At 53.7% G+C, this 14,651-nt stretch overlaps 7 protein-coding genes across 7 annotated transcripts; 4 read left to right on the forward strand and 3 right to left on the reverse strand.

Moving 5' to 3' along the window:
- Window positions 1-544: 544 nt before the first annotated feature.
- On the forward strand, window positions 545-1,786 carry LAESUDRAFT_668449 (ATP synthase d subunit; the record flags this gene model as incomplete). Its single annotated transcript, XM_040905373.1, has 6 exons — window positions 545-574; window positions 631-670; window positions 727-953; window positions 1,073-1,177; window positions 1,242-1,323; window positions 1,382-1,786. The coding sequence occupies 6 exons, from the start codon at window positions 545-547 to the stop codon at window positions 1,417-1,419; spliced, it is 522 nt and encodes a 173-aa protein (XP_040770128.1). The 3' UTR covers window positions 1,420-1,786.
- On the reverse strand, window positions 1,383-2,681 carry LAESUDRAFT_718899 (calcium/calmodulin-dependent protein phosphatase). The gene is made up of 6 exons (XM_040907526.1): window positions 2,643-2,681; window positions 2,531-2,582; window positions 2,369-2,467; window positions 2,222-2,307; window positions 1,954-2,153; window positions 1,383-1,886 (listed from the first exon to the last, which is right to left on the reverse strand). Exons 1-6 carry the CDS (start codon window positions 2,668-2,670, stop codon window positions 1,848-1,850), a joined length of 504 nt encoding a protein of 167 aa, XP_040770129.1. The 5' UTR covers window positions 2,671-2,681; the 3' UTR covers window positions 1,383-1,847.
- Window positions 2,682-3,310: 629 nt separating this feature from the next.
- On the forward strand, window positions 3,311-5,150 carry LAESUDRAFT_753685 (tRNA modification GTPase TrmE; the record flags this gene model as incomplete). Its single annotated transcript, XM_040911798.1, has 8 exons — window positions 3,311-3,545; window positions 3,601-3,842; window positions 3,904-4,009; window positions 4,083-4,226; window positions 4,286-4,451; window positions 4,505-4,786; window positions 4,842-4,957; window positions 5,020-5,150. 8 exons carry the CDS (start codon window positions 3,311-3,313, stop codon window positions 5,148-5,150), a joined length of 1,422 nt encoding a protein of 473 aa, XP_040770130.1.
- Window positions 5,151-6,330: 1,180 nt separating this feature from the next.
- Window positions 6,331-8,564, reverse strand: LAESUDRAFT_8622 (uncharacterized protein). The gene is made up of 3 exons (XM_040914848.1): window positions 8,467-8,564; window positions 6,563-8,412; window positions 6,331-6,502 (listed from the first exon to the last, which is right to left on the reverse strand). The coding sequence occupies exons 1-2, from the start codon at window positions 8,504-8,506 to the stop codon at window positions 6,563-6,565; spliced, it is 1,890 nt and encodes a 629-aa protein (XP_040770131.1). The 5' UTR covers window positions 8,507-8,564; the 3' UTR covers window positions 6,331-6,502.
- Window positions 8,565-8,681: 117 nt separating this feature from the next.
- On the forward strand, window positions 8,682-9,851 carry LAESUDRAFT_9276 (uncharacterized protein). Its single transcript, XM_040914880.1, has 5 exons — window positions 8,682-8,930; window positions 8,990-9,117; window positions 9,167-9,412; window positions 9,466-9,719; window positions 9,791-9,851. The coding sequence occupies exons 1-4, from the start codon at window positions 8,901-8,903 to the stop codon at window positions 9,566-9,568; spliced, it is 507 nt and encodes a 168-aa protein (XP_040770132.1). The 5' UTR covers window positions 8,682-8,900; the 3' UTR covers window positions 9,569-9,719; window positions 9,791-9,851.
- Window positions 9,852-10,899: 1,048 nt separating this feature from the next.
- Window positions 10,900-11,846, reverse strand: LAESUDRAFT_9036 (uncharacterized protein). The gene has a single exon (XM_040914871.1). It carries the CDS (start codon window positions 11,523-11,525, stop codon window positions 11,040-11,042), a length of 486 nt encoding a protein of 161 aa, XP_040770133.1. The 5' UTR covers window positions 11,526-11,846; the 3' UTR covers window positions 10,900-11,039.
- Window positions 11,847-12,332: 486 nt separating this feature from the next.
- Window positions 12,333-13,670, forward strand: LAESUDRAFT_9235 (uncharacterized protein). Its single transcript, XM_040914879.1, has 3 exons — window positions 12,333-12,400; window positions 12,448-12,871; window positions 12,936-13,670. Exons 2-3 carry the CDS (start codon window positions 12,489-12,491, stop codon window positions 13,459-13,461), a joined length of 909 nt encoding a protein of 302 aa, XP_040770134.1. The 5' UTR covers window positions 12,333-12,400; window positions 12,448-12,488; the 3' UTR covers window positions 13,462-13,670.
- Window positions 13,671-14,651: the final 981 nt, after the last annotated feature.

Consider the following 14,651-nt stretch of genomic DNA (forward strand, 5'->3'; position numbering starts at 1 on the left):
TTAATGCGATACTGGTCTGGACCGATACGTTACAATTTCTTATTAAGTGCTGAGTACTTAATTCATGCGACATTAATGTAAAATCACCGTGGGTATCTGCGAATATGCTGAGGCGTCCGACTCCCAAGAAAAGAGAATATACCTACTCGAAAAACTGCAGATACCCCATTGCGATGATGAACATCCAGCTTCCTCTTCGCTATCCACGTCCGACATCCCGCCTCATGGACTACGACGGTCACAATAAAGCAGAGCATGTTCCTTTGCAAAGACGATTACCACCGTACTGTATCCCCAACATGATGCTGTAGATCCCGTAGTTGTGAAGCTATAGAGATTGTGAAAGTACACGCTGAGCGAGAGAGATACAACGAGGCCTGTAAATACGCCCCGCTCGCCCGTGCACACAAGCGCTGGCATCGGCCATTCCCGGTACCATCCGGCAGACACCAACTCCACCTCCACAGCAGATCCGTTTTCTCGTACGTCCATCGCGTCTGCCGTGTAATATTCACAACATCTGAGACAACAGAACCAGCTCGCAATGGCCTCCAAAGCAGCAGCCGCGGCGGTGGTGAGCGCGAACGATGAGACACAAACTTTCCGGAATTTATGACGTGCTCTGGCCAGGACTTCACCCGAATCTACTCTACGCTCGGTCTCTCTAAGGGTGAGTTCGGCTATCTTTGAATCGCGTCTCGCGCTATACGCTCGCAATGTTTGTAGAGACCATCGCGGCTCTTCAGGCCTTCCGCAAGCGGCACGCGGACGCCCAGCGTGTTCACGCGCAGTACGCTTCGCAGCCCACGACGGTTGACTTCGCGCAGTATCGTTCCGTGCTCAAGAACACTGCTGTCATTGATGAGACAGAGAAGATTCTTCGCGACTTCAAGCCGATCACGTACGATGTGAGCACGCAGATCAAGGCGATTGAGACGTTCGAAGCAAAGGCGGTACGTTCTCCATAATTTCCCTAATGTCCTGCAGGCAACTAAGTGTTGTATTGTTGGAAATTCCGTGTCTGACGATGATGGTGGGCTTGGGATGATGTTTGTGGGGACGCGACACATAGGTTGCGACGGCTAAGGAAACCGCGGAGAAAATTGACGTTGAGCTTAAGGATCTCCAAGCGACCCTTGCCAACATCGAAGACGCACGGCCCTTCGAGGATCTTACCGTACGTAACTTTGTTGAGTCGGTGTTTATAACCCCGTCTCACTCAATCCGGATCTTCTATGAAGGCGGAGGAGGTTAGCGATGCCCACCCCCGTATACGCGAAACGGTGGAAAACATGATCAAGAAGGGCAAGTGGGTCGTACCAGGTGTGTTTGCAACATCACTTCCAACGTGGCCTGATAGTGACATCGTGGCTATCATCAGGCTATAAGGAGAAGTTTGGCAACCTCTCGATCCTTTAGTCACTTCATGTCTGCCTTATGCAAGTAGATCTTGGAGGCGGTTGATCGCTGCATCCTAGTCGAGGAGTCCGAGAGTCGTGCTGTATCGATGAAAGTGAGATACCACATTGGCGGTGAAGATGCGGGATCAGCGGCAGCAAGATCCGCGCATCAGACGATCGTTACGTTGAACATTCGCTATTTCACTAATGCCAGAGGGTTCGTTGAATAGACTACGAGGCTACAGACTATATCGTATGGAAAACGTGAGGAGAGTAAGAGCGGGCGTGGACATGCATGCGGGCGTATGAATAGGCAGGGTGGAGCTGACAGGCATTTGCGCGCAACGAGGGAGCGATAACGTAGACGACTGTGGTGATGCTGAGAGAGAATCCGGGATATTCGCGGGAACACAGAGAGAACGCATAAACACACGAGGAGAGAGGGAATCAGAAGAGATCTTCTAGTGTCATTTGCTTTACAATGTCCTGCGGAGCCGCGCGTGTCAGCATGCTGGCACTGCACGCAACTTGCGAGGGCAAGGGCAAGACGCACTGTATTCGACACCATCTGCACAAACTCTTCGAAGCTTAATCGGCCGTCTCCGTCCTTATCCGCTTCCATGATGGTCTTGTCCACAATCTGCTGCAGCTGGCCATCTTTCAGGTTATTGCCCACCATCATCTTCAGCACGAGGAACAACTCTCCATTCGAGATATAACCGTCTCGATCCATATCATAAACCTTGAACGCGACTGCATAGAAAAGGTTCGGGCGGCAACAGTCAGCGTCACAAACGATGGGCAAATCGGACAAGACAGACATCTTAGCTTCTCTTCCCGTCCCCCTCTGCTGCTGAATGCACTCAGCCCGCCAACGAACTCCTGAAAGTCAACTGTACCACCTCCACTGTCAGAGCCATTGGGTCAGAATGTCAGTTCAACAAAGCGGACATAACAGGAAGACTAACTCCTCATCGAATATAGCGATCAATCGTGACGCAAGCGGGTTGTTGGCAATTTGTGGTATTTGAAGGAACTCTTCCCGGTCTATCGAGCCGGAACCATCACTGTGCACATTAATAGTCATATCACGATTGAAATACACGCTGATCGTTCTTGAGTGGGCTCACCTGTCGAGCTTCATGAATCGCTTCTTCAGTCGTTCGAGCTCGTTCGCATTGACTGCACGCACGCCACATGGCACTCAGTATGTAAAGCATAGCGAGCAAGAAAACCACACACAATTGGACCGCCGCTGCATGTCCTCCATGAATTGGGAAGCTGCAGTGAAGCATAACACGCCGACAGTCAATACACCAGCACTGCTGCCACTTCGGGAAGAGTAGCGAACGTGATTGCCCCATCTTTGCTCAAACGCGGAGATAATTGTTGCACAAGTGACCTCAGTAGCTACAGGCTGCTTGCAGACCGAGGTTGACGGTGAGATGAACGAGACAGCGATAGCGGGGGAATAAGAGGTGAGCGTGCCGCCGCACAGAAGGCGCGGCAATGTTCCAAAGACAGCGTGTGAAACTGGGCGCTTGTCCCTGATTTTGGGCGCTCATAGGGCGCTTATGCGTTTTCGAGCTCAGCGTGGGCGCACAGGTTGAGGACAGCCATCTCGGATGTTGCGATGCAGGCGTGCAACGAGCAGATATCAACTGTGCCCTCACGATTGTACTGCACTGCCAAATCCTAGGATATCTCTACTCGTATCAAGCAGGAAATACTGGCCACTTGACGTGCACAGTGTTGTGAACCCTTTGATCACATCTGGAAGATGGAAAAGCGACTTCGCTAACTCGAATGGCCGACGGAGTGTTGACTCAATTGCAGCAGACGCCAGGAATCAAGTGCGAAACGCGTCCACTGATACTTTAGAACGGCTGCCACTGTCGGACACGCAGAAGATGACCATATATGCATTGTCTACTCCGCCGGGAAGGGCTGGCGTTGCAGTTATCAGGATATCCGGACCCGATGTCCTGAAAGTGTGGAAAGGGATGGTGAGGACGACGGCAGGTGGCGCAAAGAAGGGCAAGCAGCGTGAGCAGGAACCTGAGTCCTGGAAGATGCACCGATGCAGGGTTGTCGATCCCATTTCGGGTAACCTCTTAGACGATGGTCTCGTAGTATTCTTCAAAGGTGAGTCTTACGAACATATCTTAACACGCATGTATGTTTTTGACCTTACTCCCAGCGCCGAAGTCGTTCACTACTGAGAATGTTCTCGAGTTGCATATCCACTCCGGCCGTGCCGTCATATCTTCAGTTCTCCATGCTCTATCGCTCTTTCCCTTCTGTCGCCCTGCAGAACCCGGAGAATTTACCCGTCGCGCGTTTGAAGGCGAACGTCTGGACCTCACTCAGGTGGAGGGCCTCAAGGACCTTATAGACGCGGAAACCGAGAGCCAGCGGAGGGCTGCGCTGATGGCGGCCGGGGTGGGTGAGAGGATCCACCGCCCATTATAACACGTCCATACGTATTCAATTCATCGCGCAGGGTGTCACAAGGAATCGATTTGAAGAGCTCAGGACGGAGATTATCCACTGTCTTGCTTTTGTAGAGGCTCTTATCGATTTCGGCGAAGATGAAGACATCGAAGAGGGTGTATACGAACAAGGCACGTGTGGTCCTGCGGATCTCATGTCTAGCCTGCTCATCATCGAACCTTTATGCAGCTAGAGAACGAGTCCTCAAGCTCATTCATATTATAGAAACGCACCTTGCTGATAGTCGGAGAGGTGAGATCATGCGTTCCGGCATACGACTAGCTATCTTCGGACCACCGAATGCCGGCAAGAGCAGCTTACTGAACTTTCTTGGTAAGTCAGCACACAACATGGACAGCTCTGCATCCTCTCACGCTATATAACAAATTCAGCTCAACGAGAAGCAGCAATCGTGACATCTATACCTGGAACGACGCGTGATATCCTCGAACTCTCGCTTGACATCGGTGGCTTGCCAGTTATCATAGCGGACACTGCTGGCATCCGGAAAACAGTTGATCTCATCGAACAAATCGGAGTTGAGCGCGCGAGGCAGCTGTCGGTGCCTTCCATCATATTGTGGAGTATGTCAATACTGATGGACAGAACAGGGTAAAGTCAGCAGACGTTGCTCTATGTGTGCTATCGCTTCCGGATATCGTAGGCGACAATGAGTCTCAGTCGAGCGTCAGAATACCACAATCTGTCGCACCGCTGATTACTTCCGAGACGTACTTGTTGTTAAACAAGACCGATATGGTCGATGTTACCCCCGAGCGCATTAACTGTATCCGAGATGCTGCTGGAGCCGCGAAGGCTTGGGCAGTTAGTCTTACTACGAACAAGGGGACGCAAGGTTTTCTGGATGGTTTCGCCGGAGCACTTTTAAAACGGTCTGCCGAGTTGTCATCTCATTTTCTACACATAGATTGATTGGCATATGTGCAGATATGATTTGATGCAAGAAGGTGGCACCAATCAAAACGAACCGCTTGTCACTCATGCAAGGCAACGTGTACATCTCGAGAACGCGTTGCAGTTCCTGAATGCTTTTCTCAGTTATCGTGAGTTTCTCGCTTCATCCGATATGTTCTTCTCGAGCAGATGCTGAACTATGTGTCGATAGAGCCAAACGATGTGGTTTTTTCGGCGGAGGAGCTCCGGTATGCGGCGCAGGCGGTGGGCAAAATATCAGGGCTGATTGATGTCGAAGACGTGTTGGACGCTTTGTTCCGTGATTTTTGTATTGGGAAATAAACTTGCGGAATGGATGCTTCGTTGATCCAGCCACTAGCAATGTTCACTGTGCAGGCATTGACATTTACATTTTCGACTCAACAATAAACTGACTTGCAAGACAGTTGGCGGCCAATACTCATTATGCAACGATGACTCTCCTAGTTCGTTGCAGGCAGCATCGCAGCCGACAGGGACACCGCATTAATCGTTAGAATTGACTTGAACTACATGGCATGCACTACTATGGGCAGTACTACTGCTAGCAGGCATCCGGGGCACGTATCCACCTCAACCTCAATTGAGGTCAAAATGTTGATACATGCCCGGGAAATACACGAGAGGTCCTATTCCCCGGGCCCTCCATGGCGAGAAGGCAGATGAGCAACGGACGCGGACTCCAATTGCTCACCTACCCAGCCGGCATGGGGGGCCAAAAGAGGCAGTCACCTCAAGTGTGGATGACTATCTACGGTTAATAGAGCCCACCATGCTTTACCAGTGGTACGTAGAGGCAAAAGGTCGCCAAGACATGTGTTATAGGCAGAGTGTTAAACAAAGAGCCGCCAGTGTGTCGCCAGTCTGCTGCCATAGTGTTGCCTCCGTAGCATCTTGAATTCTAAGCTATCGCAACCTACTTGATCACCTATGCTCTACGATCCGAGCGAGCCTACCTCACGTCAACAAAGCCCGTTAGTCCCAGTTCAGGGTATCGCCAGCGCGAAGCAGCTGAATCCAGACTGTTGCCTCGCGCTCTCATCCAGGTTGGTGTCGCCATTGCTGATATCCACCTGCAACCAGTATGGCTAGCCGCCAAAGTCACCCAGCAGTGACAACACCAGTCCCAAATTTGAGGCAGTAGAAAGAAGCCAGGATATGGTAGCCTAGTGCACTGGTCGCAACGACCCAGCAGAAGAGTCTCGTCGAGATGATCAGGGTAGAAAGTCAAGAGGCTTTCGCAGACCATAGGCGTATTTATGCACCTGTGGGGAGGCTGACACTGGATACTGGCCGAGTTGAACATGAACATGTCCGGCTTGCAAATGACGTCGAACTACTTGTGATCGATCGACTTGAACAAGCTCAGATGCATTCAATCCGCCTGCTGACTGAGAGATCTCAATCAGGTCACATTGCATCTGCAGCACGCAACGCGAGGATGTATCTTCAGAGCAATCGATAGAATATAGATGTCGACTAGTGCTCCAGCTTAGCGTATTTTGAATGACCCCGGCTACAGATTGTCCTAGCAGGCTAGCGGGTGGTGCGGCAAGAAGGGCATGACTCACTGATATCAATTGACAGTCTTATACACTAGTATTGCAGACAGCATGCGTTATCCTATCCTTAGCATCGTGAGACTTTCCGCCTGTCTATGCTCATTTTCAGTCTGAAAAAGAAATGACATGAGAAGCATTCGAGCATGCACATACCTAATCATCGTCTTTTTCACCTCCTCCGTGTTCCTTGTCAGGTCCTTCCTTATCTTTCTCACGCTCATAAAATTCCTCGTAATCCTCTTCCGAGCTCGAAGTATAGTATTCATCCAGATCAAAATCAAGGTATTCTCCATCCCACGTCACTTCCGCGCGTCCCGACAAGTCGTAGATCTGGTCGCCGACCAAATTTCTACACTTGATGAATGATAACCGTCGGCAGCCCCCAGCCTCTTGTCGAAGATTCAACACTTCCTCGAAAAGGTGCCACAACGTCTTGTTCGTCCCTGGCTGCACGTCGACAGAAAAGTCCACCTCCTCGAGCGTCAGCACATCTAAGGCAGGAAACAGCACTGGTTGCTTCCCATGTGGCATAGCTTCCTGCTCCGGTGTACTACCATGCACTTCGTCGAAGTGGCACCGCAGACACGCGTACTTCAACAGCGCCTGCGGTAGATGCGTCGCCGAATGCCCGGTCACCCACAGCTCCGTAAGGCCTCGCAGAGGGCATCCAAACATATCGAGCCACGCCGTCACTGACAGTGGGAATGAATCTGAGATGTACATCGCGCGCACGGTCGAGAGCGGCAGTGTGTTGCACGCATCCATCAAGGTGGTCAGCAAGGTGTTCACCACCATTCCCTCCCACTCCACGTTAAGCTGCAGCAGTGCTTCCCCGACGGATGCTTCGCGAAGCTCATCCAGGGAGAGAACATCCGTCCAGAAGTTCAGCTGCAGTGTGTCTGTCGCGTTGGTTTCGATCGATAAGCTCTGTAGCATGCGATGTTCCGCGGTAGATTGAGGGTCGAACTTGGCCGTGAGCGCCGCCCCAATGGCGCGTATCTCGTCACAGCGCATGAAAGGCTGGCAGAACAACACCAGCTTCGTGTCAGCAGGTATGGAGATGGTAAAAAGAATCGCTGCACAGTTGAGTGTCAGCTCGTCGATGCGGAGGCAGCTGAGGCGTGAAAGATAAACGAGAGGCTCATTGATGGTACGAGGATCGAAGTCCCAAGGCACCGGAGGTGTGACGTGGATGAGCTCCAATTCTTCAAGCATAGGCATGCAGTCTAGAGCGGAGAAGATCTGATGTATAGGCGTTTGCGAGGAGACGCAACGGCCGTCGAGTACGAGGTGAGTGACTGTATTGCAGAAGAGGGACGTGGACCAACACCACGAGCACTGATGTAATTCTACACGCCACAACGAATGGAACTGGCCATCGAAAACTCCAGCCGGTGCATGCGCAGGGACGTTGTTCAGCACACCGTTGACGTTGTCTAGGAAAGGCGTCTGAATGACAAAAGACTCGAGGAGAGGAGCCGGATGTGCAAGTGCGTCCCAAACCATATACTTCGTGCCGAGAGTCGTGCGCGCATTGGAAAATGAGATGGTAAGCTCTCGAAGGCGGGGTGAGTTCATGGCTAATAGCCTGAATCCGCTCATTCGTGGATGGGAGGAGTCTACCGGGACATCAAAATGAGCCACAAGGGGGAGATTCTTCGTGCGCTCGAGGAGCAAGCGTGTCCACGGCTCGCTCTTGACCGTGATCCGTGTCCACATACGCGGAGTCTCCAACGCTGCATTGCGCCAATATCGGCAAACATGAGACACTCTCGCCCATGAAAGGTCATCCTGTTCGCCTAACCGCGCATCATATGCGGATGCGTTTCTCGTAAATATATCTGCAAGTAGTTCGGCGGGCAAGCCGTTTGCAGGTGCCAATCCATTGCGCCGACGGCTCAGAATATGGATGGTCTGTTTCAGCTGTGCTATTTCATCGTCAATTCTTTTGCGCGCGGCTTCTACCAATTGCGACTGATAAGTCGATGATGAATGATGGGATCCTGTCAGGCTCAATGCCATGAGAACAAGGAGATGTACAGTGTGAAGTGGCCAACCTCCATCGTCCAAAGTCAAACGATATAGACCGGTATCCATGGGGAAGATGGTGGTAGGAAGGACGGAGATGCAGATAGCATTTTGATTGATGGCCACGTATATGTAGCGGTCGGAGAATGAGACGTCTTGAGAGCATATGAAGCCATACGCGACCACGTGACTCTCGTCACGATTTCCCAGGTGCGACCCGTTTCATGAACGTTGCTTGCACTACCGCCCATCTGCATCAATGCATCATCGTCGATGCCCTTGAATTTTACGTACTCCCACTGTCTCTGGCTATAATATACAACCAGCTCTCGATACATGCCTGAGGCGACGGCGTATTGATACTCTTTCTCGCTGAGCAGCCTCCAACACAGACAGTGCAGCCCAGAACAAGGCATGGAACGGGATCTGTAACGTGTGCCATCTGATTGCCACTGGAACTTCGATGTCTCTGTGTATGAGCAATCCCGACGTGGTACGTGCAACTCACGGCTAAGCCGATCTGCACACCAGAGACTCATAGGGTGAATCAAGTCCTGCTTGCAGCATTCCTCAGCGATAGATCGGCTTAGCCGCTCATCGTGGCTCACGTATGATGGAGTATCATGTTGCGCTACGTGTCTCAAGCGGACAGATGGCTATTGTCAGGCGCAAAGTCCCATGTACGTGCATGCTTGAATGCACGACAATGAGTCCTGTTTAATGACCTAGTGTAACATGTGATCGCACACTCTATCTGCGTTCTCCTGCCACTTGTCTGGACGTAGCCGGGACGCATTGTGGTCGATCGCATCAATCCATCGGGACCGCCTACCACCCGTTTATGATCCCTCGCGCAACCCGCGATGTTGCCATCATCTGTGATTGCCGCTGCGACTGGCGTGCCGCTGCCTTCCGACGTCAGTCTCAAGTGCACATATGCAGCTCGATGATACCAACGATGCACGGTTACGGGTGGTGAGCTGGTTACCAGCCGTCAGGAGGGTCAACACACTAATCGACGTCCGCAGCGCAGGCATTTGCCAACTCGACTTTTCGCTCACTCCACTTTTCGCTCTGGGTGCTCGCATCTGCTCATCACTGTGGACCACCCGTGCGGGTTCCACCCATTGAATCACCGGTCTACCTGAATGCAGGCTCTCCGATCACCGTCTCTGGCTGACCCATTTGATGCGCGAAATTAGCCATGAGCTCTGAAAATTTACATGGACGGTTGCAGCCTCTACGCGCGCGAAATGACGATCAGCGCGTGTATTAGAATTAGGTGGGAGCGTCTTCCCATGAATGATGATGAAACTCTCACTCTCCTTGTGATTGCGCGCATAAACCGTTGAGCATGTTGAAGTCAATGCGTTCATGCTTCTAGAGCACCTTCATCCACGGATTCTTGTCCTCAGTCTCTGCCGCCCTCAACGACGGCAATCTAGACATACCCATGCCTCCTCCCACGCGACAAGCCGCTCTCCATACTAGGTCGATGCGCGCTTCCATATCTACCCACGAGCAGGGAAATCACAGGACGTGGACAACATGAGTGTTGTACGTACAGACGCCTCGATCTCCCTCCGCTGATCAGCCGATTCCTACCTTCCGATGCACGCCATTTACTTATCGCACACGCACTCTGGCTTCGCGGATCACCTCCTTCTGGCAAGTTAATAAGCACGGCACGCTATGAGAGTGGGAAACGAGGTGTCGGGGGGAAAGCTGGCAAGAGACGATGAATGAATGCACGCACGGATGTCAGGAACCGGAGATGGTGCCAGCGGATCACTGCATTAGGGTTTGATTTTCGCACTGAGCTTGCGTTCCGAGAAGAAACATGCTATTCTCTGGACGGATTTTCCCCCTTTGGTCAGTCAATTTACCCTCGACGCATCGGATGGTGCGCCTGCCTTAAGTCTGCGCTCTCCTGAAATTTCCTTCACGTCTGTGCTTGCAGCAACAATGAACAGGGATGATCACACCCTGAAAACAGGGTCTCGGCAGATAGCACCTGAAATTCACGTCAGCCCTTCATTACTTGGCGTGAACAATGAGCAAGCAAGGTAATTCAAGAGCCGTGCTGCGGCATTCTAACAAATTCAGCGCGACCGGATGGAGAAACTTGTCTTGAAATCTGAACATGGAACCCCCTACGATACGCACGACTGACCGGACAACACGGGAATATAACGAGAGTCTTAAGCAGGTGAGGATGCAGCTGACCAACACGTGGCAAGCTTAATCATGTTCAACAGACATCGATCTTCTCCCCCAGGCCACAACCGCTTCTCTCGCTTGGGCTGCAAAGGTCGGCTCATAATCAAGCCCGTGAGTCCAGACTTGTGCCACCTTCTCGAGCGCTCTCCTGCCACCAAGAAGAGTCTGCATTTTGTCGTTCTAGCGTCTGGATGGTGGATGGTTATGGTTATCAAACGCACATCATGATGACCCCTTATTTCGTTGTGCTTCTCAATTCAGTGTCAGGCGGTGAACCCCCTGGCAATATTGCTTCCGAGGGGCGGTGTCAACGTGCATGCTTCATCTCATCTTCTCATGTACCCTTCCATATCGGCCCACGTACGAGGCACCGTTGACTGGCTCAAGCGCGAGCGCGCGCATACCGGGCCTCCATTTCCGGACTGCGGCATGAACATGACTTCCACACGAAGAAACGCAGGCAGCCCGTTTCATACTTCCGCGGTTGATTGGACGATACAAGCGTTCCCTCCTTATTTCCGCACACCGGCCTCCGCGACGGCACGCCAATACAATGCATAGGACAATACAATGCACAATGATAGAGTTTCTGACTAATTGAGTTGAATTGCGAAGCAATGGCTTCTATCGCTTGCAGCCCACTTTCTTTCACAGAAACGTGTTGGACCGTAGGTCTCCAGGGTTGCTGCAGCATACGAAGCGCACGATAGAACCGCACAGAATTCGAAGGCCTCCTAAAGCCAAGCCGGAGCAAACATGCGTTTTGAATGGAGCAATCATTCGAAGGCGCACGGACAAGGACCTGATGATCCACGACGCGAGCCCACTGTCCGATCACAGCGTCACACACCCGAACAATATCAGACATCAGCCAACAGGGCTGTCTGCTGATTACACGCGTCTCGTCGCCCACGGCGCCTGAGAGCGATCCTGCGATGGATGTGCCGATTAGAGATATGAAACGCAGGGCACGCGAGCCTCGAGGGGAAGGGGGTAGGCGCGAAGGCGATGGGGTGTGGTCACCCTCTAATTATATGGGCGTCAGGAGATTAGGCGTGCTCGGAACCTTCGGGCCTCGGGTGCTAGGGGCCTGAGAAGCGAGTGAATGAATGGGTGATCGAGTGCTCGGGCCGCATGTTGTAGTGCTGCGTGCTGCCAGGGAGGTGCAGGTCGGTATGGCACATCCGTCCTGCGCGATTGCGCGAATACAGGGTCGTTCGGACATGAAGTTCTAGGACTGCAGGGTCAACTATGCAACAGGCCTAGTGCAAAGCCGCGGTTCCTTCCAACACTCTTGAAGCTTGAAGCAATACAGGATCCGGGCAAGCGCGGCAGTCACGGGGGTTAACGACTCCGAGGAGGCCACAGGCCGCCAACAGGGATCCACAGCACTCGCAGTCCGCAAGCAGGTACGCCTCCCATCCAAGTCCACAGCTCCTCGGTACCAGATGTACATGGCGATCACAGCGATCGAGCTCGACGCAGCGTTCGTCAACAGGGCCCGTCGAGTCACTCCGCCCATGCAGGTCCCGATGGCAAGCGCACCTGCACGATCGGATCTTCATGCTCAAGCTGCCAGCATCGTCATGGCGCGCATGAAGCCAAAGACGTTTGCTGGGCCGCTTTCGCCATACGTGCTCTGGGCAGATGCCCACGACGGATGCGATCGTAGATCCGGGAGACTCAGCAGCGTTCTCGCGTATTCGGATCTTGTGTGCTCGCGTTGGCGATTGGGTGAGGCGGGTGAGTCAGCGCTACGTGCTCCGGGGTCGAGTGCTGACGGTGGGCAGCTTGCGAATAGTCTCTGCGACGCGATGGGCGGAGGTCGTTGATGGTCCCTCCAGGATCGTCTCCCACGTCGTCGCCACCAACAGCGCCGCCCGACCTGGACTCTCGCAGACCAATCGTACACGGCGACGAAAATAAGCTCGGACGCAATACCTGCCCGTCCGCTGCGATAGCCAGGTCCAGATACCGCGGAGCCAATCGGAAACGCAAATCTGTCTCTGCTTTGCCGCGGGAGGCAGCAGGTGCCCCCCCAAGGAGTGTGCTGCAGTGCAATTACGGAGAAGCAAGAAGCCCGCGGCGTCGTACCAACCGCAGGCACCGATCGTGGATCCAAGACCCTCCTCTACTGCCAGCGAGATCGCGACGCACCCCTGGTACGGGCGCTGGATCTTCTCCCGCTCGGCGTCGATTAATGCACGTACGTACGTACGCGTACAGCCTCCATGCATGGTGCCTTTGATCGATAGTTGATATCTTCCCTGTTCTCCAGCGTCGACGTACCGCTTCGTCGTGCTTCACAAGGGCCTCGACCTTGCAATTTTTACTATCACTTTTTTTCTTCTTTTCCTCCCTTTTTTCTGTGCTGTGCAACACCAAAAGCTTCCGGATTACCATTCCTCCACGGAGCCACAACGCACAGCGTATCTGCCCGAGCCAGCCGGCACCCGGCGCTCATGCGCTTACCAAGCGCGCCGAACCTCGAACGTGGTCCACCGTCTATACCGCCCCGGAGCCGAAATTGGCAATGCGCCCGCGCCGATCGCGATCGGCAACGTCGCGCTCGCGCGAACCCGGAAGCGCGCACACGGAGGGCCTCCGGACACTGCGGCATGAAAGGAACAGATACCGCGCAGGCGTCGGGGGCTGTAGATGCTTTGCTTCATGAGACGGCGCAGATGAAGTGCATTGGTTATGTACGGATGATGTACGATCGAGATCGTGGCCGCGAGATGGAGGTGATATTCCCTCCCGGCGGGCTGGAAGGCGCGAACGCCACAGCTCGAAATAGAATGTGACCGTACGTGAAACAGCTGAAACAGCTGCGAAGGGTCCAACCTCCAGCACTCAGCAGGAATTACATTAGGTGAAGGCTGAAGATGGACGTGCACGCCGACAGTTGCCGCACTAGACGTGACTGATTGCAGCCCTGATCATAGTCAGCAGCAACAGTACCCAGCCGTTTCCAGTGCGCCGCACACGCTGCCTCGCAGCAGCAGGTGATCCTCGAGCCAGGCCACGTCCCATCTCCGTGCGAGCTCAAGGCGGACCAGAAGCTCTATAGACTCCGGCTCCCGCTCCGAGGGGGCGGGCGGTCATGAGAACGCGAGAGGATTGAGTTGCTGCAGTGAGCGCAGGAGATCTCAGAAGGCGAGAATCAGAAGGAAGGGCCAGCGGGAGAAGCGTCGTGTCGCTTCGTTTGGTCATCCACCCACCTAGAAGCGGGCTCGCCCAGGGACGCCAGAACGCCGGAGATTCAGTGCGTGCACGCACGCACGCACGATGGAGCAGGCGCGGGTTCGAATGTGAACGCGCGAATTGGACGCAGCGTGGAGTTTGGTTGGGGGGTGCGCTGCTCGGTGCTCCGCTGGCCTAGATTCCGAAGAGAGAAGGAGAGATGGGGGTGGAGGAAAGGAAGGAGAGACGCGGACTAGGCAGGGGCTTGGGTGAACGTGCTTGGACAGATGATGTGCATGCCGTTTCATGGCCCTTGTCAATCATTAATCATGATCAGTACTCTGTGCTGATTGAGCCCATGGGCCAGGGCGCCGGGCGAAGATGGGTGTGAGCGGCGGCGCGATAAGGGTGGATGGGAACGGTCCGAACCGTTGAATTAATAGACAAGCAAAGCAAAGGGGCAGGAAAGCGCGAGTGGTGGCCGCGTCGCCGGAGCCCCAGCTGGTATTTGGGGTTTGATAGCATTAACTCATGGGGGCCGATCGTGATCATGCGGCGTGCATAAGATTCCATGGGCGGCTTCTGTTCGAACACGCCCGTGCAGGCAGAGCGGTGCGCACAGGCGAGAAGTGGGAAAGAAAACGCTAGGGAGTGAGGGCGCGGAGGATGATATTGCGGCGGGTGGGAAGGGGGCCGGGCGAAGGCGGCGTGCGCGAGGGCGGACGGTGGATCATATGGAGGAAACGGGCTCCTGTCTTGCGGCGGGCGCCCCTGTGCTCGACGGCGGGAATGTGTGGGAAATGGACCGCAG

Source organism: Laetiporus sulphureus (assembly GCF_001632365.1).
Source record: "Laetiporus sulphureus 93-53 unplaced genomic scaffold LAESUscaffold_1, whole genome shotgun sequence".
Classification (NCBI taxonomy): domain Eukaryota; kingdom Fungi; phylum Basidiomycota; class Agaricomycetes; order Polyporales; family Laetiporaceae; genus Laetiporus; species Laetiporus sulphureus.

Bases quoted from the DNA above. Each gene is read 5' to 3' on its own strand.
- LAESUDRAFT_718899 (XM_040907526.1), bottom strand. From the start codon at position 2,670: ATGGAGGACATGCAGCGGCGGTCCAATT. The intron at 2,583-2,642 runs GTGTGTGGTTTT...GCGTGCGTGCAG, and splicing joins CATGCAGCGGCGGTCCAATT to TCAATGCGAACGAGCTCGAA. The intron at 1,887-1,953 runs GTGCGTCTTGCC...GCGGCTCCGCAG, and splicing joins TGCAGATGGTGTCGAATACA to GACATTGTAAAGCAAATGAC.
- LAESUDRAFT_8622 (XM_040914848.1), bottom strand. From the start codon at position 8,506: ATGGATACCGGTCTATATCGTTTGACTTTGGACGATGGAG. The intron at 8,413-8,466 runs GTTGGCCACTTC...TGAGCCTGACAG, and splicing joins TTTGACTTTGGACGATGGAG to GATCCCATCATTCATCATCG.
- LAESUDRAFT_9276 (XM_040914880.1), top strand. From the start codon at position 8,901: ATGTCTCTGTGTATGAGCAATCCCGACGTG. The intron at 9,118-9,166 runs GTACGTGCATGC...TTAATGACCTAG, and splicing joins TGTCAGGCGCAAAGTCCCAT to TGTAACATGTGATCGCACAC. The intron at 9,413-9,465 runs GTGAGCTGGTTA...CGACGTCCGCAG, and splicing joins ACGATGCACGGTTACGGGTG to CGCAGGCATTTGCCAACTCG.
- LAESUDRAFT_9036 (XM_040914871.1), bottom strand. From the start codon at position 11,525: ATGTCTGATATTGTTCGGGTGTGTGACGCTGTGATCGGACAGTGGGCT.
- LAESUDRAFT_9235 (XM_040914879.1), top strand. From the start codon at position 12,489: ATGGTCCCTCCAGGATCGTCTCCCACGTCGTCGCCACCAACAGCGCCG. The intron at 12,872-12,935 runs GTACGCGTACAG...CCTGTTCTCCAG, and splicing joins CGATTAATGCACGTACGTAC to CGTCGACGTACCGCTTCGTC.